Source organism: Bubalus kerabau, chromosome 21, assembly GCF_029407905.1.
Source record: "Bubalus kerabau isolate K-KA32 ecotype Philippines breed swamp buffalo chromosome 21, PCC_UOA_SB_1v2, whole genome shotgun sequence".
NCBI classification, from domain to species: domain Eukaryota; kingdom Metazoa; phylum Chordata; class Mammalia; order Artiodactyla; family Bovidae; genus Bubalus; species Bubalus kerabau.
Window position 1 is genome coordinate 52133286 of NC_073644.1, and position 27592 is coordinate 52160877.

General features: G+C 39.1%; 1 protein-coding gene across 5 annotated transcripts in view; it reads right to left on the reverse strand.

Moving 5' to 3' along the window:
* The window catches only part of DYM (dymeclin), a 400054-nt gene that overhangs the window by 295399 nt on the left and 77063 nt on the right, over positions 1–27592 (reverse strand). For all 5 annotated transcript variants that reach the window (XM_055559056.1, XM_055559054.1, XM_055559053.1 and 2 more), the window contains 2 exons: positions 1779–1904; positions 248–390 (listed from right to left, as the gene is read on the reverse strand). In XM_055559056.1, the coding sequence (XP_055415031.1) occupies positions 248–390; positions 1779–1904 (269 nt within the window). The remainder of the gene's footprint in view (positions 1–247; positions 391–1778; positions 1905–27592) is intronic.

Below are 27592 nucleotides of genomic sequence, written 5' to 3' on the forward strand. Positions count from 1 at the left end.
TATTCTTCTTGAAAAATGCTGTCTTATAGGTAAATAATCTATACATGATTTGCATATATTTCCTTGTATAAATCAGTGCACCAAATGAAAAAAATACTCTATAAACTATTTTCGGTATTTCACATTCAACCAGCTACACAGATGCAATATAACAGTACTGGCAGCCAAGTGAACAGAATTTCTTATGACTAATTGGACAAAACCTACTACATACACCACAGAACTGACAAATTCTGGTAAGACTTACTTGCTACTCCTGATGCCAGTCCATAGAGCAGTCCTCCCCCATCCGACTGCTGAGGCAACACATGCGTTCCTGGAGGAGGCGGCTTTTCCTGTCTGATGAAGTTATACAGTAAGGTTTTCACAAGTTTGCTGGTGTATGGAAGACTACACAAAAAGAAAAAAAAAAGAAGAAAATAAACTCATATTTTGGGGAGTCAACTGACTCTGTATTGTGATAATCTATTGACATAAAAGGGATTAGCACAATTCAAAGAAAATCTAGCATTGTCACAAAACAGAGACGATTATGGGCTTTGAGATCAGACTTCAGGTTGAATGAATTCTGGCTTTCCTCTTACTATGCTGTATGTTATTCATCAAATCATTTCAACTCCTAAGCTTCAGTTACTTTATTTGTAGTCAGTACACCAGGCGAGATATTACACACTCAGTATGTAATACAGTACTTGACACTTGAAGGGAGGTAGTAACAGAATCAGTAGGAAAAAGCAAGAGTTAAAAAAAATACGGAAACTGACGTGAACAGTAATATTTGACTTAACCCAACATATCCGAAATATTCAACATATAACCAATATAATTATTGAACCTTACATTTTTAAAAATAAATAAAAATATGAAATCATTCAATCTATGCATGCATACAAAAACATGTCCATACATATACAGACTTTTTTTTTTCAATATTAATACTCTGTCTTTCAGTAATGGATGGAGAGGAGAAGGGAGAGAAAATAGGTTAAAAGGAAAATGGGTTCATAAATTAGTGATGAATCAATTCCTGCAATCTGGAGAAAGCTTTTAAACAGGCTCTTGAGCCAATGCTTAAGGCCTTTTCATCTCTATTATCAGTGATTTTCAAATGTGTTCCAAAAGAGTCCTGAAGGATTCTGTGAATGTGCCATAGGTATAATCAAGGTGGCGAGAGGGATGTGAGAAAGACAAAGGTGCCCGTGTGCATGTATGTGTGTGTGTGTGTGTGTGTAATATTTATCTACTCCTATCCCCACTCACCAGGAGACTCTAAGCTTGTGCTCAGGAGCACAGTGCCATATCCTAACACATGCCTAGCATACAATAAATATTTGTGGCCTAAATTAAAGGAGGGATGGTCAGTGAAGCAGCTGCCAGGGAAGTCCAAACACATGGTGATGAGGCATACACTGTACAGTAGTTTCAATGGAGCTAATGGGAAGGGGAGCTAGAAATAATTTCAGTGAACAAATATGACTGGATGACTCCTTAAGACACACAGAATGACGCACCAGGAAGAAAAAGAGGACTTCAGAGTTTCAACTCTATAAAGAAACCACTAGAGAAGGTAAAGAAGCTGGAGGATGAAGGGGGTGGGGAGGATGGCTAGTTTAGCCAGGAAAGCACATCCTTATGGGATCGGTCTGAAGTTCTGATGGAACAACCAGAGGAAATGTCTGTTTGTTTGGAGATACGGAACAACACTAAGAAAAGAGGATAAGACAAGAACTATAGATGAATACAATAAAGAACTTGACAAATTTAAAAGAGAAACATACCATCGACCTCGCATCAAATACTTGTGACTGATGCTCTGTCGCAAAACTTCCTTGTGGAAGAGTTGGCAAGAAAGGAAAACCACCATTGTTGACACAGCTTCTACTGATATTTCATATGTAATATCTCTGAAAAAACAAGAAACAAAGCAGAATAATGACCGTTTAGGAAGATATTGCTCTTTTCTAAATAAACTATACATTTAAAAATAAAACATTCAATGTTTCTGGATTATTTTAAAAATACTAATATGCTTAATATAAAAACTAAGTCAAGCAAAAATATGCAACCTTTCCTGATCATTAGTTCTTGTAATGGGTGAAATATCCCATTACTTTCTTATTTTCCAGTTCCATCTACTGATGAATGACAAGCATATTAGCGCATAATGGAAATAACTGCCAGCAAAGATCCACTCTAAAGCCCTTATGTTTATCCCTGTTTAGTTATAACACAGAAACAAACATTCATATTGTAAAACTGAAGAGAAGTCACAGGGTAGGGAAGACAACGACTTCCCAAGTCGATATTCGCTTTATAATAAGAACAATGGTAAACTCTAGATCTTCTATCTCTAAGAGTGTACGTTCTCAAGGCCAACTCTGCCTGTTCAGCAAAATATGAACAGTAAACAAATTATCCCTGTTTTCTTAAGCACATTTCTTTTATTAAAGACTACTACTGTCCTCCAAAAATCACTGACCCCTTTTAGAAACAAATCTTAGATCAAATAAAAAGGAAACAATTTCAGCTGAGTAGGGAGCACAAACAGGAACAAATGCATCAAAATTTTTTCAATTATTGCAAAACTTTAAACACAATTATCAGGCAAAACAGTAACGTGTTAGACCAGGAAAGTGAAAATCTCAACAACACAACAAAAAGAGTAACAGCTCCAAAAAAAATCAAAATATTTTTACAGAACTGAAATATTCATGCAAAGTTCAAAGAAAAACACTTAACACCTACTTATAGGAAGCTCATTAAACAAATTAAAGATGATTTTATTCTAGAAATGGGCAAGCTAACCAGATTTTTGGACTTTCCTGCAGGAGGCCCAGGTTTGATCTCTGGGTCGGGAAGATCCCCTGGAGAAGGGAATGCATACCCACTCCAGTATTATTGCCTGGAGAATTCCACGGACGGAGGATCCTGGCAGGTTACAGTCCATGGGGTCGCAAAGAGTCAGACACAATTGAGTGACTAACACTTTCACTTTTCACTTTCACCAGATTTTTAAGTTCTAATTCTATCAGATATATATGGAGTTCATATGGATAGAAATATCTTTTGGAAGTAAAGTACACAAAATAAAACCCAAAAGACCTGTGCAAATGATCTTATTATGCAATAAGTAAATCTCATTTCTGCTCAGAAATGTAATACAGTATAACACTTCTTTTTCCTGAAATTTCCATAAATATTATTGTAAATATTAAGCACATAAAAGGCAATTCTTTTATTTGCTCTTATTTCTCAAAATGAATCAAAAACAGTCCTGATGTGTTGTATTATGGTTCATTAATTCTTTGCTAATGATGATTTGGGTACAAAGCCCAAAGGATTTTGAATCACAACAATCATTTATTCATACAGCCCATGCCCACCAGGAATCCATACTCTATAGTCAATTGGCTAGACTCTTCAGTTGGGTCAGGGCTTGAAGACAAATCCTGAAGAACAAATATCCTGCCACAGGGGAGAGTAATCTGGATAGGTGACTACCTCCAATATATTTGTTAATGTATTCAGTCATTGCATCAATTATTAAAAAAAAAAAGACTAGTGGTTTACAATTCAACATCTTACTCTAGGTCCCAGAACCAGGAAGAAATTGTTATCCTTTGTTTAAACTAAAAACTATGGTTATTAATAAATACTAGATGTAACAACCTTAAGGAAAGACTAGATTTAGAACAAAAGGCTGTTCTCCTTCGAAATTAATTGGGCCTAACAACTTCACAAATGGGACAACAGGAAAAGTTTCAACCCTTGAACCATCCTCTCTTGCCACAGAATTTTGCAAAGAGGTTTTGATTGTGGAAGGTAGGGAAAGCTTGTAGCATAAAAGAATACTGACTCAAAATGACATTTTCATATCAAGCTGAAAATCCATTTCTCAAAATTCTTAAATGAATCAAACTAAGTAATCCTTCCTGTGTGCTTCATGTGCTGTGCTGTGCTGTGCTTAGTCGCTCAGTCGTGTCCGACTCCTTGAGACCCTATGGACTGCAGCCCGCCAACCTTCTCTGTCCACGGGGATTCTCCAGGCAAGAATACTGGGGTGGGTTGCCATGGACCTCTCAGGCGATCTTCCCAACCCAGGGATCAAACCACACAGTGCAGTCTCCCGCACTGCAGGTGGATTCTTTATCATCTGAGCCACTGGTGTGTCTCATAGATCCACAGATAAAAATTCAATGTGTTTATCATATTGTATTCCAGTTGATACATCATTCAACAAATATTTATAAAGAATTTATTCTTACTATGTCTAAACAGGCATTATATTACATGTTGGAGATACATCCATTAACAACAGATAACCTCTGTGGATGTTATACTTAAGTGGAAAAAAAGAACTCAAGTAGTAATTACTCCAAAAAGGATCATAAAGAAAAAAGAGCAAGTAACAAGAAAAAAAGATTATACGGTACTCCAGTCTTAACTGTAGGATCAAAGAAAAGCTCCTCTGAAAAAGCAACATTAAGACCTAAAGTATGAGAGGCAATGATTTACAGTCAAGTCTATCTTTCTTACCAGAATATATGAGATTTTAGCTAGAGATTCTTTTGTTTTTTAGTTGTTTGTATTCCCAACTCGAGTTCATAACAGGCATTCAATGGATAAAGGATAGAGAGACAAGAGGGATCTCTATTGCTCTGATTTTGACTGGAACTAACTGGAACTTCCTGAATAATCAACAGAACAGCATGCCAGGCATACAAAACTTAGAATAGCAAAAAAAATATATCAAGAAAGAAATATATTGAGGTCATATAATACACAATCATAATACAAAAGGAATACTCATTCCAACAAAAATGCAAAGGGACTTTCATGAAAAAAAGGATCCAGAATACTGCTAACTGACTTATTAGAGAATATCTTATTCATCCTGTTGGCCAGCGCTCATTTATTAGTATTAAAACACTAATAAAGGGCAAACAGGATGACTGAATGGAATGGAATGACAAAATATCACAAACATAATTCTACACAAATTAATTACAACTAAAATTCTCATTGAGCTTCTTTCAGAAACTCTTAACATTTTTGAAAGAATAAACACATAGCTAAGTCAACCTTGAAACTGAAAAGAGAAGAGAGGAACTTCCCCTACGAGATATCAAGCCATGTTACACAGCTGTAGCAATAAAAACAGTATGGTATTTGCCAGTACACAGGCAAAAAAGAAGACAAATCAATGGAATTCAACTGAGAACTGAGTGTACAGGACAAACCTGTGTTTCTAGGGAAATGTATAATAAAATGGATCCACAAATCAATGGAGAACAGATTGTACAGATGACTGTTGTTGTTCAGTCGCTAAGTCATGCCCGACTTTTTGCAACCCCATGGACTGCAGCACGCCAACCATCCCTGCTGGAGTTTGCTCAAATTTATGTCCATTGAGTCAGTGATGCCATCCAACCATCTCATTCTCTGTCATCCCCTTCTCATCCTGCCTTCAATCTTTCCCAGCATCAGGGTCTTTTCCAATGAGTCACTTCTTCGCATCAGATGGTCACAGTACTGAAGCTTCAGCATCAGTCCTGTCAATGAATATTTAGGGTTGACTTCCTTTAAGATTGACTGGTTTGATCTCCTTGTGTCCAAGGGACTCTCAAGAGTCTTCTCCAGCACCACAATTCGAAAGCATCAATTCTTTGGTGCTCAACCTTTTTTATGGTCCAACTCTCTCATCCATACATGACTACAGAAAAAACCACAGCTTTGACTATACACACCTTTGTCAGCAAAGTGATCTCTCTGCTTTCTACTATGTTTGTCATAGCTCCTTTCCACTGCAGTCACTGTTCACAGTGATTTTGGAGCTCAAGAAAATAAAGCCTCTCACTGTTGCTACTTTTTCCCCTTCTGTTTGCCATGGAGTGATGGGACTGGATGCCATGATCTTCGTTTTTTTAATGTTGAGTTTTAAGCCAGCTTTTTAACTCTCATCTTTCATCCTCAACAACAGACTCTTTAGTTCCTGTTCACTTATTCACTATTGTATCTCTGGCATCTTGTGGCTGGCCACAAGTACACTTATAGAATAGTCTCATTTCTTATTGTACTTGTCACATTCTAACATTATATATTAGTTTGTTTACCTACCCTTCCCACAACTACAATCTATGTCTTATTCATGTACCCACCTTAAGGCCTTTCCTCTGCTGTTGCCTCTGCTTTAGAAGCTCTCCCATCACAGAGTGACAGGATTCCCTGACTTTGGGTTTCTATTAAAAGGTTCACTTCACAAGGAGCCTTCCTGTACAATCTTGGCTAAGATACCATATTACTTTTTTCCATTGTACTTGTCACATTCTAACATTATATATAAATTTGTTTATTGTCTGTCCTACCCAACCCACAACTAGAATCTATGTCTTATTCACAACTGTATCTCTGATACCACTGACTGGCCCCAAGTACACACATACTTGTTAAATAGTCTCTTTGTGCTTGTGGGCATAGTGAGAAATTAATTTGGGGTTTACCAAAAGCAAGAAAAATACATTCCTTCATGCACAAACTTTACGTGACAAAAAAAATATCTGACACTCACAGCTTCCAAACACTATTTTATGATTTAGTGCTCTGCACAAAAATTCACACACACACACACACACACACACACACAGGAATCCCCTGGCAGTGCACAGGGCTCCATACTTCCACTGTGCAGCTGGTGCAGGTGTGATTCTTAGTTGGGGAACTAAGATCCCAAGTGCCACACGGCATGGCCCCACTCCCAAATAATTCACTAGACTCCTAGGGCCACAGTTACAGAACTAGTAGCAACAGCAAAAATATTACTGAACATATTTTCATTTACTTCCTTTTCTATCATAAGTGGTACTAAAAATAACCAGTATTTTAAAAGTCAGCTTCAAAATAAGGAACACAGATTTGGGTTCTATCAATAACCTCAGATGTGCAGATGACACCACCTTTATGGCAGAAAGCGAAGAGGCACTAAAGAGTGTCTAGATGAAGGTGAAGGAGGAGAGTGAAAAAGCTGGCTTAAAACTCAACATTCAAAAAAATGAAAATCATAGCATCCAGTCCCATCAGTTCAGTTCAGTCACTCAGTTGTGTCCGACTCTTTGCAACCCCATGAATCACAGCACGCCAGGTCTCCCTGTCCATCACAAACTCCTGGAGTTCACTCAGACTCACGTCCATCGAGTCAGTGATGCCATCCAGCCATCTCATCCTCTGCCGTCCCCTTCTCCTCCTGCCCCCAATCCCTCCCAGCATCAGGGTCTTTTCCAATGAGTCAACTCTTCGCATGAGGTGGCCAAAGTACTGGAGTTTCAGCTTCAGCATCATTCCTTCCAAAGAAATCCCAGGGCTGATCTCCTTCAGAATGGACTGGTTGGATCTCCTTGCAGTCCAAGGGACTCTCACGAGTCTTCTCCAACACCACAGTTCAAAAGCATCAATTCTTCGGCGCTCAGCCTTCTTCACAGTCCAACTCTCACATCCATACATGACCACAGGAAAAACCATAGCCTTGACTACCTGGACCTTTGTTGGCAAAGTGATGTCTCTGCTTTTGAATATGCTATCTAGGTTGGACATAACTTTCCTTCCAAGGAGTAAGCGTCTTTTAATTTCATGGCTGCAACCACCATCTGCAGTGATTTTGGAGCCCCAAAAAATAAAGTCTGACACTGTTTCCCCATCTATTTCCCATGAAGTGATGGGGCCAGATGCCATGATCTTTGTTTTCTGAATTTTGAGCTTTAAGCCAACTTTTTCCCTCTCCACTTTCACTTTCATGAAGAGGCTTTGGAGTTCCTCTTCACTTTCTGCCATAAGGGTGGTGTCATCTGCATATCTGAGGTGATTGATATTTCTCCCGGCAATCCTGATTCCAGCTTGTGCTTCTTCCAGTCCAGCGTTTCTCATGATGTACTCTGCATATAAGTTAAATAAACAGGGTGGCAATATACAGCCTTGACGTACTCCTTTTCCTATTTGGAACCAGTCTGTTGTTCCATGTCCAGTTCTAACTGTTGCTTCCTGACCTGCATACAGATTTCTCAAGAGGCAGGTCAGGTGGTCTGGTATTCCCATCTCTTTCAGAATTTTCCACAGTTTATTGTGATCCACACAATCAAAGGCTTTGGCATAGTCAATAAAGCAGAAATAGATGTTTTTCTGGAACTCTTGCTTTTTCGATGATCCAGCGGATGTTGGCAATTTGATCTCTGGTTCCTCTGCCTTTTCTAAAACCAGCTTGAACATCAGGAAGTTCACGGTTCACATATTGCTGAAGCCTGGCTTGGAGAATTTTGAGCATTACTTTACTAGCATGTGAGATGAATGCAATTGTGCGGTAGTTTGAGCATTCTTTGGCATTGCCTTTCTTTGGGATTGGAATGAAAACTGACCTTTACCAGTCCTGTGGCCACTGCTGAGTTTTCCAAATTTGCTGGCGTATTGAGTGCAGCACTTTCACAGCATCATCTTTCAGGATTTGAAAGAGCTCAACTGGAATTCCATCACCTCCACTAGCTTTGTTCATAGTGATGCTTTCTAAAGACCACTTGACTTCACATTCCAGGATGTCTGGCTCTAGATGAGTGATCACACCATCGTGATTGTCTGGGTTGTGAAGATCTTTTTTGTACAGTTCTTCTGTGTATTCTTACCACCTCTTCTTAATATCTTCTGCTTCTGTTAGGTCCATACCATTTCTGTCCTTTATCGAGCCCATCTTTGCATGAAATGCCCTCTTGGTATCTCTAATTTTCTTGAAGAGATCTCTAGTCTTTCCCATTCTGTTGTTTTCCTCTATTTCTTTGCACTGATCGCTGAAGAAGGCTTTCTTATCTCTTCTTGCTATTCTTTGGAACTCTGCATTCAGATGCTTGAATCCTTCCTTTTCTCCTTTGCTTTTCGCTTCTCTTCTTTTCACAGCTATTTGTAAGGCCTCCCCAGACAGCCATTTTGCTTTTTTGCATTTCTTTTCCATGGGGATGGTCTTGATCCTTGTCTCCTGTACAATGTCACGAACCTCCATCCATAGTTCATCAGGCACTCTATCTATCAGATCTAGGCCCTTCAATCTATTTCTCACTTCCACTGTATAATCATAAGGGATTTGATTTAGGTCATACCTGAATGGTCTAATGGTTTTCCCTACTTTCTTCAATTTAAGTCTGAATTTGGTAATATGGAGTTCATGATCTGAGCCACAGTCAGCTCCTGGTCTTGTTTTTGTTGGCTGTATAGAGCTTCTCCATCTTTGGCTGCAAAGAATATAATCAATCTGATTTCGGTGTTGACCATCTGGTGATATCCATGTGTAGAGTCTTCTCTTGTGTTGTTGGAAGAGGGTGTTTGCTATGACCAGTGCATTTTCTTGGCAAAACTCTACTACTGTGGGCAGGAATCCCTCAGAAGAAATGGAGTAGCCATCATGGTCAATAAAAGAGTCCGAAATGCAGTACTTGGATGCAATCTCAAAAACAACAGAATGATCTCTGTTTGTTTCCAAGGCAAACCATTTAATATTACAGTAATCCAAGTCTATGCCCCAACCAGTAATGCTGAAGAAGCTGAAGTTGAATGGTTCTATGAAGACCTACAAGACCTTTTAGAACTAACACCCAGTCCCATCAGTTCATGGCAAATACATGGGGAAACAATGGAAACAGTGAGAGCCTTTATTTTCTTGGGCTCCAAAATTGCTGCAGAAGATGACTGCAGCCATGAAATGAAAAGATGCTTGGGCTTCTTGGAAGAAAAGCTATGCTAAACCTAGACAACATATTAAAAAACAGAGATATTACTTTGTCAACAAAGGTCTGTATACTCAGAGCTATGGTTTTTCCAGTAGTCATGTATGGATGTGAGAGTTGGACCATAAAGAAGGTTGAGTACCAAAGAATTGATGCTTTTGAACTGTGGTGTTGGAGAAGACTCGTGAGAGTCCCTTGGACTGCAAGGAGATCCAACCAGTTAATCCTAAAGGAAATCAACTCTGAATATTCATTCAGAAGGATCTGAATGCATCAGGAAGGACTGATGCTGAAGCTGAAGTTCCAATACTGTGGCCATCTGATGCAAAGAAGTGACTCATTAGAAAAGACCCTGATGCTGGGAAAGATTGAAGGCAGGAGGAGAAGGGGATGACAGAGGATGAGATGGTTGGATGGCATCACCGACTCTACAGACATGTGTTTGAGCAAGCTCCGGGAGATGTTGAGGGACAGGGAAGCCTGGCATGCTTCAGTCCATGGGGTCGCAAAGAGTGGGACACAACTGAGCAACTGAACAACAATGGGGGGAAAATGATCTAGATAGAAAAACCTCTGAAATAGTCACTTAAGCACATTTTAAAGGCACACATGGATAAAATGTAACTATCCATCAATTATCTGTCTAGTTAGCATGTTCCCTCACATCTCCCAAGTCTGTGTGAGGGCTCAAGCTCCCTCTATGCTCATCCCCAAACTGCTTGGCTGACTCATATTGTCATTCAAGACTCTGTACTAGCTTCACCTTCTCCAGAAAATCCACAACTATAATGTTTCTCATACTCTATATCATACAAGAAAATATTTGCTGAACCAAAAAAAAATCAACTAATATTAGAAAATAATGAAAATGTAATAAGACACCACTTACACACTAACTTACAGAACTATATAATATTTAAAGAGTGCACAGGATTTAAGACTACTTCCATTTCCAGCAGTGATGGACAGAAAATTCAGAAGACTATTCCTGATGAAGTCAACAAAAATCATTGACGGAGGGTCTGGAAGGGCATGGTCTAAAAAGACCAAACAGCTAGTAAAATATGAAGAATTATTAATACAAGACCAAGACTGAGGCACTAGGAAAACCTAGAGAGGTCAGCTTGACTTCTGGAACTGCTCTGGCCTTGGGATGTTTCCTGATTCATAAGCAGTGGTTGGGAATCTGAGCAGTGCTTGTGACAGGGTTGATAGTCTAGGGGACAAAAGCTGGAGTCCAAGGCTGTCCAGGGAGCAAGCTGCAGAAATCCACTCCCCATACAGGGCAGAGATTCTCAAGGGGATCCTGAAATCAACAGTCTCATGGACTAGAACTGAGCTTTTTAAGTTCCCTGGGTGGCCAGGAAAATTCTGAAACAGAATTAAGAAGAATCCAAGGCACCCAGAGAAACAGACCATCCTCTCTGAAGAAAGATAAAATCATCCTATCAAATTATTTTTACAACTCTACAAACACAAAAACTAGCAAACAATCAAAAATGGGCACATAAAAAGATAAGACTACATGAACAAGAATCACTAAATACACCTACAAAACAAACAAAAAAACCTCTTTCAATAGTAATTAATTACCAAACACAAATACACTTGTTCTACTTATGGAATAAAAACCAAATTTATCAAATCAAAATTTTCCCAAGGATTTATAAACTATATAAATATAGCAGGCTTTTTTAAGTTCTAGAAAAAAATGTCTTGAGCTGAAAAAAACAACAGCCAAATTTTAAAACTTGATTTTAAAAAATAAGTAAATAAGAAGAAAGGAAAAAAGGAGAGAAGAGGGATGCAGGAAGAGAAGGGGGAAGGGAGGGAGGGAGAAAGGAAGGAAGGAGGGAAAGAAATAACCTCTATAAATGGGTTTAACAGCAGAAGATTATTTAGACTCAGCTGAAGAGAGATTCAGTGACTTGGACATTAAGTCATAAGAAATAACCCAGGATAAAGTACAGAGAGACAACAAGATGATGTTAAGAGGCATTTGTTTCTATATCAGAGCTATTATGAAAAAGTATTTTTAAAAGACTTATAAACATCTGCATGTAAGTCATCTGCAAACATTTATTTTCAATTCTTGTAGGTGGATGCCTGAAAATAAAACTGCTAGATGAGAGGAGAGGTGGATGTTTGACTTCATGAGAAACTGTCAAACCTTTTGTCAAACTGGTTGTACCATTTTATATATCACAGCAATTTTTTATACAGATTTTATTTTTCAAAACAGCTTGAGGTTCTCAGCAACACTGAAGATACAGAGAATTCCTATATCCCTTGCCCCACAGATGTGTAGCCTCCTCCACCACTCCAGAGTAGCATGTATGTTAAAAATGATTAACCAACACTGACAAATTATCATCACCCAGAGTCCATAATTTATATTACAGTTCACTATTGCCATGTGACTTCTACAATCACAGTAATTTTGACAAATGTAATAACATGTACCCACGATTACAGTACCATACAGAACAGTTTCATTGCTCTAAAAGTACTCCATGTTCTATATTCTTCCCTCCCCCCAAAACCTTGGACAACACTTATTTTAGTGGTGTGTAGTGATATCTTACTATAGCTTTAATTTGCATTTTCTAATGGTTAATAACATCAAAACTCAATGTGTTTACTGGCCATTTACAGATCCTTTTTGTGAAGTATCCATTTAAATCTTCTGTTCATTTTTAATTGGGTTATTTGCCTAATTATTTTTAACTTTTAAGAAATCTTTATATATTCAAGAATAAATTCTTTCATTAGTTACGTTTCAGAGACATTTTCTCCCATCTGTGGCTTGACTGTTCTTTTTTGAACAGTCTCTTTTGAGGAGGCAAGATTTTTATTTTTGAAGAAGTTTAACTTATCAAGACTTTCCTTTGCTGGCTATTGCTTTCTGTATCCTTTCTAAGTTTTCTTTTCCTAAACCAAGACTGTGTATATTATTCTGTGTTACATGTGAAGGTAGGAGTTAAAGTTTTCTTTGTTTCGTTTTCTCATATAATTACCTTTTCCAGCACCACTAGTTTAAAATCATTCCCCTCCCCAACTGAATAGTTTTGCTGTTTTTCTCAAAAAAAAAAAAAAAAAAAAATGACCACAGAAGTGCAAATCTATTTCCTGGCTCCCTTCAGCGCTTCCCTAGTGGCTCAGAGAGTAAAGGATCTGCCTGCAAGGCAGGAAACTCAGGTTCCACCCCTGAATCAGGAAGATCCCCTGGAGAAGATAATAGCTACCCAATCCAGTATTCCTGCCTTGGAAATCCCATGGAGAGAGAAGCCTAGCAGCCTACAGTCCATGGCGTCACAAAAGATTTGAACACAACTGAGTGACTTAACACTTTTTCATTAAACTCATCCACTGATTGATTTGTCTATTATTTGGTCAATACCATATTACCTTCAAAACAGTAGCTTTGGGCTTCCCTGGAGGTCCATATGGTTAAGAATCAGTCTAGCAATGCAAGGAAACACCAGTTTGATCCCTAGCCTGGGAAGATTCCACCTGCCATGGAACAACTAAGCCCATGCACCACAACTCCTGACGCCTGTGCACCCTGGAGCCCGTGCTCTGCAGCAACAGAAGCCACCACAGTGATAAGCATGGACACCAAAACAAAGACTAGTCCCCACTTTCCACAACTAGAGAAAGCCCACGCACAGCAACAAAGACCCACCACAGCCAAAACAAGAAATCAGTCTCAAAAGCAAAAACACAACTGTGGCTTTACAGCACAGTGGGAAGAGACATAGTGTAAGTATTCCATTTGTTCCTCTTTTTCAATTATCTCCTCAGATATTCTAGGTTCTTTGCACTTCCCAGTACATTTTCGAATCAGCTTGTCAGTGTCTAGGAAAAAAACAAACAAAAAGCCTGGTACAAATGTGATAAATGGACTCTGTAGCTCAATCTGGGTGATAATGACATCTTAACAACACTGAGTCTTCCAATTCGTGAACACAAGATATGTCTACATTTAGGTCTTCTTTGACTTCACTGAGCAATGTTTTTTAGTTATCAGTATATAAGTTGTACACATATTTGTTGAATTTACTATTTCATGTTTTCACATTGTTTTAAAACAGAAGTTTTAAAGTTTTAGTTTCCAGTTGTTTGCTACTAGTATGTGATTTCTGTATAATTATCTTGTAAACTGTAAACTTGCTAAACTCACTTTTCAGCTCAAATAGCTTTTCTATGTTCCTCAGGGCCCTCTATATAAACAATCATGTTGCCAGCAAATAAAGACAGTTTTACTTTTTCTTTTCCAATCTCTATGCCTTTTATTCTTTGTTTTGTTTTCTTGAACTGGCTAGAGCCTCATATAATAGCAAACAGAAATGCTTAGAGCAAACACCCTTGACTTGTTTCTAATCACAGAGGAGGTCAAGCTTTAGTTTCTCATAACTGGGTGTGATGTTAGCTGCAGGGTTTTCATGGATGCCCTTAACCTAGTTGAAGATGTTTCTTCCTAGTTTGCTGAGAGTCTTTTTTTTCATGAATAGATGTTGAATTTGGTCATATGCTTTTTCCACATTTACTGAGACAATCAAATAGCTTTTCTATTTTATTAATGTGGCATATTGATTCTCAAGTGTTAACAATATTGTATCCCTGAGATAAGGCCCACTTGTTTATACTGTATAATCCTATTCTTATGTTGCTGGATACAATTTGCTAATTTTTTTTTAAAGCTTTTTCTCCTATATTCATGAGAAATATAAGTCTGTGACTATCTTTTTTGTGGAATGTCATCATTAGGTTTCAGTATCAGGGTATGCTGGCTTCATAAAACAACTTATTCCATCTGCTTTTGAAACAATACATTTAAATATTTGTTTCATGATGTGATGCTGAGCAAAGATAGCAGATCAGTACTGTGCACCGTTATGAATGAATACACCTAAGATGTTAATATGAGAAGAACAAAAAGAGCAATTCTGGAAGATGAGATTACAGGTGACTATTTTTTACTCTATTTAAATTTTAAAAATGGGAAGGACATAAAGGAAAATGAGTGGGAGAAAGATTGCTTCAAACTGGCTGTCTCCACTGGGAAATTTCCTGAAAAAAAAAAAAAAAGTAGCAGGAGAGAAGGTCTGAGGATCATCTTTAATCTCATTTTGACCAAAGGTTTTCTGAATTATTTCTGTCTCTCACTTCACTGTAAACAATCAAAGTACCAGAGATTTGCAACTAGGAAAAACAACCCAGTATCTCGGTCCTTTTGAAGTGCAGTAACAAACTCATATAATAAACAACGGAAATGTACTCCTCACAACTCTGGAAGCAGAGAGTCCACATCAAGATACCTGCAGATCCAGTACCTGATGAGAGCTGGCTTTCTGGTTCGCAAAGATTAAGTGTGTTTTTGCTGTGTTATCATATTATGGAAGGCAGCAAGGACATTTTTGTGGGTATCTTTTAGAAGGGCACCATTCCCATTCATGAGGGCACGGCCCTCGTGACCTAATCATCTCCCAGAGGCCCCAAACCTTCTAACACTATCACTGCAGAGGTTCAGTTCAGTTCAGTTGCTCAGTCGTGTCCAACTCTGTGACTCCATGGACTGCAGCACGCCAGGCCTCCCAGTCCATCACCAACTCCCAGAGTTTACTCAAACTCACGTCCATTGAGTCGGGGATGCCATCCAACCATCTCATCCTCTGTCGTCCCCTTGTCCTCCCGCCTTCAATCTTTCCCAGCATCAGGGTCTTTTCTAACTGCAGAGGTTAGGTTTTAAAATATGATTTTGTGGAGGACAGGAACATTCAGACAATAGCAATGAACTAGTCACACTTGTTGCATTATTTAGGGCTCTCCTAAATATACCAACAGGATATAAGGATATATAATATGGAAAGTAATTTATTTATAAAAGATTGGCTCACACAATCATGGGGGCTAAAAGGTCCCATTATCTGCCATCTGCAGGCCCAGGAAAGCCAGAGGTGTAGTTCCAGTCCAAACCTAAAGGCCTGAGAAGCAGGAAAGCCTCGACCTGAGTGGGAAGGCCCAAGAAACAGGCGTGCCAACATCCAAAGACAGAAAGAGACAGGTGTCTCAACTAAAGACAGGGAGCAAGCCCGGCCCTCCTCCGCCTCACTGTTCTATTCATGTCCTCAATGGACTGCAAGACATTCAGCAGCACTAGTGCATATGCTCTTTTTCACAAAATCTACCAATTCAAATGCTAATCACTTCCAGAAACACACTCACAGACACACCCAGAAATAACGAACTAGCGTTTGATCTCTGGGCATCCCACAGCTCAAACTGTCACACAAAAATTAACCATTACACTTGCCAAAGACCTAAGTTAAACTTACTAGCAAAGCCACAGATTCAGTCTCATTAAAGGCATTTAGTCATTAAAAGCATTTAAGCACTATTTGAAAGGTATTACACCTAGAAATTTTTGTTCCTTCATACGAAACTAACAGCATTCTAACACCTAATTTGTTATTTAAAAAGTAAATACATATTTCATTAACCTCAAAATTTGACATCTACCACAGGTGTGTTATAATTTTAAGTGGGAACACTCAACAAGAAGTTGACATTTGCACAAAGATTTGAAAGAAATAAACAAGGGAAAAGTCTTCTAGAAAGAAAGACCAGCGCATGCAAAGGCCCCAAGGTAGGAACATGCCTAGAATATTCAAAGAGTGGCAGAGGCCAATGCGTCTTGAAGGGAGTTTGCAAGCAGAGTGGTAAGAGATGAGGCCAAAAAGGTAAGAAGAAGCTTGGAAGGCCTAAGAGCTGTAGCAGACCGATAAATTCCATTTCTTAAAAATAGTTTATAAAAATTTATCATGGCAAAAACACATACACTAATAGCAAAAAGAGTCAAAAGGCACATATAGAAAAACACAATGTCACAAAGGACTAACCTTTCTAATGTAAAACTGGTCCTAGAAATAGATACAATAAAGGTGCCAATATAAGAATATAAGAATGAAAAAAAAAAAAAAAGAATATAAGAATGAGCAAAAGACATTAGCACAAAGATGTTAGCAATCCTAATGCCCATCAATAGGGGAATGATTAGATATAAACTGATACTGACATACAACAGAATGCAACGTAACTTTTAAAAACGAATGAAAAAGGATGTAGACAAATCAGAACGCACATTCAAGGCTAGTGGGAATGTAAAATGATGAGGCCACTACAGAAAGGTTTGGCATTTACTCAAAAAGTCAAACACAGAGTTACCACATGACCTAGTAACTTTACTCCTAGATACATACCCCAAAGAACTGAAAACCACATCCACACAAACTCTTGTACATGAATACTCACAGAAGTATTATTCATAATGGCCAAAAAGTAGAAACAACCAGAATATTTATCAACTGACAAATGGATAAACAAAATGTGGTATATATTCATACAATGGTATAGTTTTCAGCAATAAAAAGAAATGAAGTACTGGGGCATGCTACAACATGGATGAACCATGCTGCACTATGAATGAGGACAGATACAAAAAGCCACACATTGTATGATTCCATTTATATGAAATGTCTACAAAGGGACAATCTATACAGACAAGAAGCAGATTAGTGGTTACTACGGGCAGGAGGGCAAGGGAAATGGGGAATGACTGCTAGTAAGTAGAGGGGTTCTTTTGGGGTAATAAAGTTCTGGAATTACATAGCAGTGACAGGTTTACAACTTCTGTGAGTTTACTAAAAACCATGTAAATAGATACTTTGAAAGGGTAAATTCTGGAGTACCTAAAGTATATCTCAATACACTTTTAACTTAAAACAAAAATGAGAAAGCTCTCTAAATGCTTGTATACAGAAACTGCCAAGATAGACTGCTAACTGAAAAAAGAAACTTCAAAACATTGCATAATTTCCTACCTTTTACATGAATACAGGGGGAAATAAGAATCTAAATTCATAACTGAATATACACGCATAAAAAAATTCAGGAAGGATACATAAGAAACCAAGCATGAACAGTGGTTACTATGGAGACAAACAGGAGGGCTGGAGATGGGCAACAAGGACAGGCAGGAGACGGTTCATGTGCACTTTTATGGGATCAGTATTTGAACAACATAAAGGTATCACCTGCTTGAAAATGAAATTAATCAAGAACTAACAATAGAGGATTATCATAAATGATAAAATCAATCTTTTACTGATTAAAATCTGATGACACTGAAATAAGAATAAACAAAAACCTAAAACATACTGCTGTATGCTGAATGAGTCACTGTCCCCAAGTTAGAAAACGGAGGCTCTGCTTCTAAGTTCTCTATTGAAGTTACTCTGTTCACTTCAAAAAATAAGTCCCCTGGGTCTCAGTTTTCTTATTTGTAAGTAAGTACATTAGGCAAGATGATCTTTAATGTCAATTCTTGCTGTAACTTTCTATAATGTTCAAAAAAGGAATTCAAGGCAACATTATACTCAAAAAAACAAAATTTTAAATCTATTAATTGGGCTATCTTAGATGCCAAATAATCAGGGAAAAGAGCCAAGACAGGCCAATACTTGAAAGAAACCAAAGTTCCACCATGCTGAGTGTGGTGGTTTTTAAAAGTTGAAAAATGTTTTAAGCCAACAGATCTTTCTTGTTTTATGTCCTTGTATAATCTTCAGAAGATTTTCATTACACAATCGCCAAAACAAAGTCAACTTTAAAAAGCCAAAATGTTACTTCGGCTGCCATGTTATCCCAAGAACTTTCCACCATCTGGGCTGGAAATGTCCTAGAACAAACTACTGTTGGAGCAAGTTATTAATTTCATGTGAAGAAAAAAAAAAAAGACAGGCGCCATGACCTTGCACTGCTCTGCTTGGGCAGAGTGGAACACTTGGATAAAGACAAAAGCCTTCATGAAATGGGTGTTAGTGTTGGCTGAGGGCAAAGTCAACGAATGTGCAGGAAAAAAACATCCTCCTCTGACTTACTACTGGATAAGAAATTGACAGTACTGTAAATGGAACATAAGTTTAGTAAAAACAACTGACAAGTTCAAAGAACCAATACCAAACATTAGAAATATCAATGTCATGCCAACATGAAGATTTCAGAAGTAAAATATGAGGAAAGACTAAAAAGTGGTATATTTCAGATACTGTCAATAACAGAGAAGTTTTGAAGTTAAAAAAATTCAAAAACATGGTAATACTCCTCAATTATAAAAGTACTAACAATGGAGCAGAAAGTACCTGGACATTAGGAGTCAAGAAATCTGATTCTAGTATCAGAAATGTCATTCAATTACCTTTATCAGTCACCTTATCTGTCAACTTCATCATATGTAAAATATTAATGGAGTGGATCAAATATATTAAACACATTCCAAGTGTTTACGGTTTCTCAAAGAACTAATGCTATATATGTAATGATGCATCAAATGGATGAAACAGCCATATTATCTTCTTGAAATAAAGCTCAACCAAGAAGAGTTTTTAGAAAATTCTAAAAAATCAAAAATTAAGATGCACTGAGAGGTGGATACACAATAATAAAGCAAATATACTGAAATTGTAAGATGGGTATCCAAAGTGCAATTACGCCTGCTTAAAAGTTCCATCACAAACAAGGAACAATTAGAGAAAAAAGAGCTCTCAAAAATTAGAAATGACTGCTGAACTTTCATCAAAACTTAGAAATGGCTTTTAAATACATGAAAAGATATCCAACCCCACTTGCAATGAGAGAATACATGTAAAGATCATTAATATGATTTCCATTTTTGTCTCTGGACATGGCGTATCTCTTTTTGGTGGGTTCCAGCATTCTCCTGTTGAAAAATCAACAGCCAGTTGTGATTTTGGTGCTTTGGCAGGAGAAGATAAGCACACGTCCTTCTACTCTGCTGTCTTGATTTCTACTTTTAACTTACAAAAAATCTATAATATACTATATTGGCAAGGCTCTGTTAAATGTTTTTGGTGGAACTTATAAATGATATACTCCCTTTAGGGAACAAGTTTTTACCAAATTGACTATATTTTTATCAAATTTTAAAATGGTCACACTTAATTCCAATTCTAAGACTTATATATGTGCATAGATGTATCAAGTGAATTTATATACACATACTGCATCCACTGAAGTATTATTCCGATCTAAAAAGACATGAGCTACTAAGCCATGAACACAGAGGAAACTTAAATGCACATTACTAAATGAACAAGGCCAACCTAAAAAAGCTTGTACTGTAGATTCCAACTATATTATTATCCACTCTATTATTATAGTTCTTTAATCACTAAGTCATGTCTAATTCTTTTGTGACCCTACGGACTGTAGCCTGCCAGGCTCCTCTGTCCATGGGATTTCCCAGCCAAGAATACTGGAGTGGGTTGCCATTTTCTTCTCCAGGGGATCTTCCCAACCCAGAGGTTGAAGCAATGTCTCCTGCATTGGCAGGTGGATTATTTGCCACTGAGCCACCTGGAAAGCCCACAAGACACTCTAGAGAAGGTGAAAATACAGAAACAGTAAAAGGATCAGTGGGGTGACCAAGGTTTCAGGGGGTGTGAGGGATGAACAGGCAGAACACCGAGCAATTTTAAGGCAGTGAAAGTATGCTTATGAAACTATAATGATGGATGTTGTAGCTGTTGTTCTTCAGTCGCTAAGTCATGTCTGACTGAGATTCCACGGACAAGAGTACACCAGGCACATGTCATTATACACCTGTCAAAACCCACTGAATGTACAATGCAGCAAGAATGAACCCTAATGCACACTATGAGTTGGGTGATAGTGATACATCAATGTAGGTTCATCGACTATAATAAATGTGCCACTATGGTGAGCAATGTTGACAGCAGAGGAGGCTATGTGTGGGAAGAGGGATACGGGAATATTCTGTACTTCCTGCTCAGTTTTGCTGTGAATTTAATATTGTTCTGAAAAGTAAAGTCTTTAATTTAAAAAAATGAAATACTGTTATATTATTTAGATAAATATATAAAGGTAAGATAAGGGTAGAGGTGTATGTATAAACCATCAAAATAGCTAATAATGAAAAACATTGTCTCTGGAGAATAAAGAGATATAAGACAAAATCGGTTCTCAGCATAACCCCTTTGTGCTTCTCAACTGTCTTCCCAAACCCTATGCACATACACATTATAATCTAAGACAAGTACATCAGCATCAAAGACCAGCTTTAAATATCCAAAGGTAATGTAATCTGGATTATGCCCCCAAAAGAAACAACTCTATAAAGAATTAACTTATTGATACATAAGTAGGACAAAAAATTTAAAAGGAAAAAAAATCAACTGTTCATTGGTAGAATTAAAATTCAGTTATTAATGTTAAACCAGCTCATTCATATTTTGCGATACTTGTACTAATAACAGGAAAAGAAATTAACGAAAGCATCCTGTACCAGTCTTGCTTTTATATTTTTACTTTTATTAATTTACCGTGGCTGCACCGGGTCTCTGCTGCAGCCCACAGGCATTCCCTGCAGCAGGCAGGGGCTTCTGGAGCCGTGGTGCACAGGCAGCTCCCGTGGCAGAGCACAGGCTCCAGAGCACTCAAGCTCAGCAGCTGCAGTGAGTGGGCTTCTCCAGCTGTGGCACACGGGCTTAGTTCCTCCAAGCCATGTGGGATCTTAGTTCCCCGAACATGGATCAAACCTATGTCCCCTGAATTGGAAAGCAGATTCTTAACCACTAGACCACCAAGGAAGTCACCAGTCTTGCTTGTATAAGAGTAAAAATTCTTTGAAGGCAGAAATTCAACATTTTCAGGGCTGAGTTATACACAAGAATCCTACAAACTGACTTTAGGAAAGTCACTTCCTTTCTCTCTACTTCAGTGCCATCATACACAAAATGAAAATGTATAAGATAAGGGCTTTCCAGGTGGCACTAGTGGTAAAGAATCCGCTTGTCTATGCAGGAGACGCAGGTTCGACCCTTGGGTCGGAAAGATCCCCTGGAGTAGGCGATGGCAACCCCCTCCAGTATTCCTGCCTGGAAAATTCCATGGACAAAGGAGCCTGGTGGGGCCACAAAGAGTCGGACATGACTGAGTACATGCGTAAGCTTAATTCCTGTTCTAAAAATTCAATGATTATATACCTCTATAGAATCTATAACTTGCAAGGAAATATGCAAACACAGGCAAAATGTCAGGATTCAGGACTCTGCTCCAGCTGCTGCTAGTCTCTCACACCTAATGCCAGGCTACAGCCAGTCCTCCAAAGCAGTCAGAGAAGCTCCTTGAAACAGCCTGACACAACAGTAACGTACTTCAGTTCTCACACAAAGGATTCAGCCTTGTTCTTTTGAATCTTACACATCCTGTTTCCTATGACCACTATACTTGTTAATGACCAAGGGCTATTAGTTTCTACTGAGAAGTTTAAAACAGGAAAACTAACTCAGAACAAAACATAGTCAATGCTTTTCTTAAACACTTACTATGTGTAATGTGTGTGTTAGTCACTCAATCATATCCAACTCTATGCAACACTATAGACTGTAGCCCACCAGGCTCCTCTGTCCATGGGACTTCTCCAGGCAAGAATACTGGAGTGAGTTGCCTATCCCAGAGCCAGAGGATCTTCCTGACCCTGGAATTGAACCCGGGTCTCCTGCATTACTGGAGAAGGCAATGGCACCCCACTCCAGTGTTCTTGCCTGGAGAATCCCAGGGATGGGGGAGCCTGGTGGGCTGCCGTCTATGGGGTCGCACAGAGTCAGACACGACTGAAATGACTTAGCAGAAGCAGCAGCAGCTCCTGCATTACAGGCGGATTCTTTACCATCTGAGCCACCAGAGAAGCCCCACTATGTGTAAAGCAATACACTTTGGCGGTGGGGGAGGCCTATGTCAGTTTTAGTTGCGGAACGTGGGATCTTCGTTGCGTCATGCTGGAGCCTTCGTTACTGCACACAGACTCTACTTGTGGTGTTCGGGCTCAGCAGCTGTGATGTGCAGGCTCCAGAGCACATAGGCTTCAGAAGTTGTGTCATGCGGGCCTAGGTACTCCACAGCAGTGTAAAATCTTAGTTCCCTGACCAGGGATTGAACCCGCATCCCCTGGATTGCAAGGTGGATTCTTAACCACTGGACCCCCAGTGGTTATATACACTTTTATATAATCATAAAGCATTTTAAAATTTACAAAAGCATTTTCGAGTGCTTTACTCTGGTCTTCAACACAATCTTAAGCAACAGATCCTTGGCAGTGAGAACCCTCGACAGACCTCATCCCAGGATGAGAGGCCCCCTCCCAGCTGCTGGTCCCTCTAGGCAGCCAAGGTCGTGGTGTATTACACTATTCATCCCTCAATGGCTACATGAGGTGATCTCCAAACTGATGCACTTCAATCTCCACATCTAAAATATTAAACCGAACTAGATGCCTTCAAATGTCTCTTCCAAGTGACAGTCTATGATCTATGCACCTCAATTTTAAAATGAGAAAATTGAGGCCAGAAGTGACACTGCTGATGAGTGATAAAGCTAAGATTCAAACACTGGCTTCTGGATTCAGAGTTAATGGGTTTTTTTCCTACTATAAAATGTCTCTTACATGTCTTGACAATAGTCAATTATGTGACTATGAACAATATGAACAAATGTAATACTAACATTTGTGGTACTGGATATATCTCAGTCAGATTTCTTCAGTAAGCCCAGTAAAGATTACATGTTAAATTTTTTTAACTAGGATTACCCCACCTCTGGAAGCACCAGAAATCAAGTTTCAAACTAGTAAGCTACTGTGAACTTAATTATGTCTTGGTATTTGAAAATGCTATCACCTTTAATTCAGTGCTTATAATGTCTTGAATACCTAATCCAGCCAGAAATTTATACTAGATATTTACAGCACCTAAAATTTAAATGCTGACTTCTTTTAGCCACCCACTCTGTTGAGGCTGGATTTGACACGAGTTTGGGTATCAACATGCAGAGCTACAGAAAGACATTTTCCCAACAGTTAGGCCCTTCACTGCCAACACGGGGTCTCTAGTTCTTTCACTCTCAAAGACTTGCAGACTTCATAAAGGAACTGTTAACAGCTTTTCAGGTTCTTGAACCACCTATTTATCATTAGCACCAAAAGTTTTCAACATTCAAATTTTATAAAGTATGACATCTAAGCCAATATCAACACCTGTGAGTCAAATAAATATGTATTTTATATCATTTTATTACACTTCATAAATCCAGCAATGTTAATTTTATAAATAAGATTCTTAACAGTTCCATTCCTCCCCAAATACATCCAAAATGGATATCAGAGAAATTAGCTCTAAAATATATGTTTTATGTTCTTATACATTTTAATAAAGAGAACCTTAAACATAATCAACATTTAGTCCTTCTAACATGCAAGTCTTTACTTCATCAAACAACATAGCTTCTCTAGCCCTAGCCTCCCACAAACCCTCTGCTCTAATCAAATGAATCTACTTGTATTCCCCAAACACATGATATATACCCCAAAGGTCCCTATGCAGTTCCACTCTGCCTCCTTGAAGGTCTGGCCACAGCTCATCACTACAGCCCCAAATGACTGCAGCATGTATCAACTGTTCCTCTCAGTGGGCTTTCTATGCATCCATCCATCTCTAAGCTCTTCCAAAGTCATGTCTTTCTTTGCTCAGGGTCTAACACAGTAAACAGACATAGCAAAGTATATTCATAATATCTATATTTTTGCAGATTAACTTAATGAAAAAGAAATTATTACACTGTGAAGGGATAATCTAAGGACTGCTGCTGCTAAGTTGCTTCAGTCGTGTCCGACTCTGTGCGACCCCATAGACGGCAGCCCACCAGGCTCCCCTGTCCCTGGGTTCTCCAGGCAAGAACACTGGAGTGGGCTGCCATTTCCTTCTCCAATGCATGAAAGTGAAAAGTGAAAGTGAAGTCGCTCAGCCGTGTCCAACTCCTAGCAACCCCATGGACTGCAGCCTACCAGGCTCCTCCGTCCATGGGATTTGCCAGGCAAGAGTATTACTGAGATATAATACTGATTTTCCCTAAACTAAATGGCCCCAGACTAGTCAGCATTTATAGCTAATTATCTGAGCTCCAATACTTTGGCCACCCAATGCAAAGAGCTGACTCATTAGAAAAGACCTTGATGCTGGGAAAGATTGAGCGCAAGAGGAGAAAGGGGCGACAGAGGACAAGATGGTTGGATGGCATCACTGATTCAATGGACATGGGTTTGAGCAAACTCTGGGAGACAGTGAAGGACAGGGAGGCCAGGCGTGCTGCATTCTATGGGGTCACAAAGATTCGGACACAACACTAGCAACTGAACAACAACAATCTACCATTTCCTTAAATGTTGTGAGGTATGATTTCTCAGTGTTTCAGTTTCTGGCTGCCCCTCCACACTGCTAACGTCTATAAGACACCTAGTGTTTGTAATACAATGTACCAGAGTCAGACATGACTGAGTGACAAACACTTTCACTTTTTTCACCAACTGCAAGGGGCTTTGAGCCACTCTATCTGCAATAGACTATCCCTTAGCACAGTACCCTGTTTCCATATAGACCACATGATGAGCAACAAACAAAACATTTAAGCACACTGAATACGTTGTGCCCCCGGGACTTACTCATTCAACAATTATTTTTTGAGTCCTCCACATGCCAGGCTAACCTCAATACTAAGGGGACAGAAGTGAGCAAAACAAAGTGCTGGCACAGGAAGAGCCCTTGTTTTCACACTGCTTTCATTCTATTTGAGAAACAAAAAAACATGAAATAATAATATGAAAAGTAGTGATAAGCATATGGACAAAAAAATAAAGCATGATGAAAGGACAGACTATGAAGGGGTGCTATTTTAGGGCAGGCAGAGCAACTGTTTCCAAGAAGCCGAACTTTGAGCACAAGGAAGGAAGCTTGAAGGAGGACAGGACATGAGCCATGCAGATGTCTGAGGGAAGATATTCAAGGCAGGAGAAGGAAGGTCACAGGCCTTAAAGACAGGAGTGGGTTGGCAAATAAGTTCCAAATTAGCAAGAACACCAGCGTGACTGAAGCAGAACGAGTAACACGGACAAGGCCAGTAGATGATACCAGGTACCTCCTGCACTTGAGCAGCAGGCTAAGTCCCATCTCACACACACACACACTCCCCCAGAAAAGGCAGTGAAGGCAACTGGTTATGAATATCACATCTTTATCAATATATAACTTACGACAAAACTAGATAAAGTTTCTTAGATTACAGAATTAAAATATCTGCCCATCAGGGCCAGGCTGAGAATTAAGGAGCCCTGGTCCTTCCTCCTTATTGAGTTCACAGGTTAATAAAGGAGAAGACACATAAATGGATCTCAGAGGAAGAGGCCGGAGCTCACAGCAAGGCCCGCTTTGAGCAGACCTCCTAGGACCGTCCAGATTGGGGCCCAGAGAAAAGGAGCAGAGTCTGTTCTCAACAACAGCCTCACTGTAAACAGCTGAGAGAGCAAGCTTTGACAGAAACAGCAGCAAACAGAAAAGGAAAGAAACCCTGCTCAAGCTCTCAAAATAAACTCTCTTTCATAATAAGAAAAGCATCCTAAGCAGTCCTCGAAGCATCAAGTACTGGGCCCATCCAACATTGCTGCTTATGCTGCTAGGGCCCCACCTAAAAATCACTGGGTACTGTCGTGGGGTCTCCATCCAGCCTCCATGGTAAAACTGGAAGACCTCTACCAGTGTCCCAAATTCTAAGTGTAGTGCTTTCAACTCTAGCCTGCCAACCATGTTCCATTTCACTCTCCATTAGTATCTTAAGAGACATACCTTTATCATATCTTATTCCTCTCCCATTCAACTCCTTGAGATCAAGAAGATACAACAGTAAAAAGACAAAGTTTTACTTTTGAAAGACACTTTAATTCTAGTGGATCAACCCAATACACACTGAAAAATGTCAAGTCACAAGACCATGTGTGACTTAATCTTTCTTTTAAATATATTTATAAAAGCTGAGAGGTATGGGGTTAATAAGGAAGGATTCCCAGAAGGTGTGCAATTTTAATCTGACACTGAAGATTAACACCTCATTGAACTAATATTTTATCAACAAATCCAAACTGAGAAGCAGAATCCACTTACAACTTAAAAAATTTTTTCGGAGAAGGCAATGGCACCCCACTCCAGTACTCTTGCCTGGAAAACCCCATGGACGGAGGAGCCTGGTAGGCTGCAGTCCATGGGGTCGCTAGGAGTCGGACACGACTGAGCGACTTCACTTTCACTTTTCACTTTCCTGCATTGGAGAAGGAAATGGCAACCCACTCCAGTGTTCTTGCCTGGAGAATCCCAGGGACAGGGGAGCCTGGTGGGCTACCGTCTATGGGGTCGCACAGAGTCGGACATGACTGAAGCGACTTAGCAGCAGCAGCAGCAGCAGCAGCATGCTTTGTTTCCAAATGATTTCAGGTGCTTTCGCTTAGATTACTAAAATATGTTTTTGTTTCCTTTTTTGGTAACTTTTCTCACTCTACCTCTATTTTAAAATAGTGATGTTTTTAATTTATTAAGCAAGGTGTCCAAGTTCAAAGAAAATATGCTATGCCTGTTTTTGTCAATAGCTGTTTTTTTTTTTACATTTTATTTTATTTTTAAACTTTACATAATTGTATTAGTTTTGCCAAGTGTCAAAATGAATCCGCCACAGGTATACATGTGTTCCCCTTCCTGAACCCTCCTCCCTCCTCCCTCCCCATTCCATCCCTCTGGGTCGTCCCAGTGCACCAGCCCCAAGCATCCAGTATCGTGCATCGAACCTGGACTGGTTTTATTACAAGAATGCTGCTGCTAATTGCATGGATTCCTCTTTGCTGTTTTTCTTATTAAGGATAA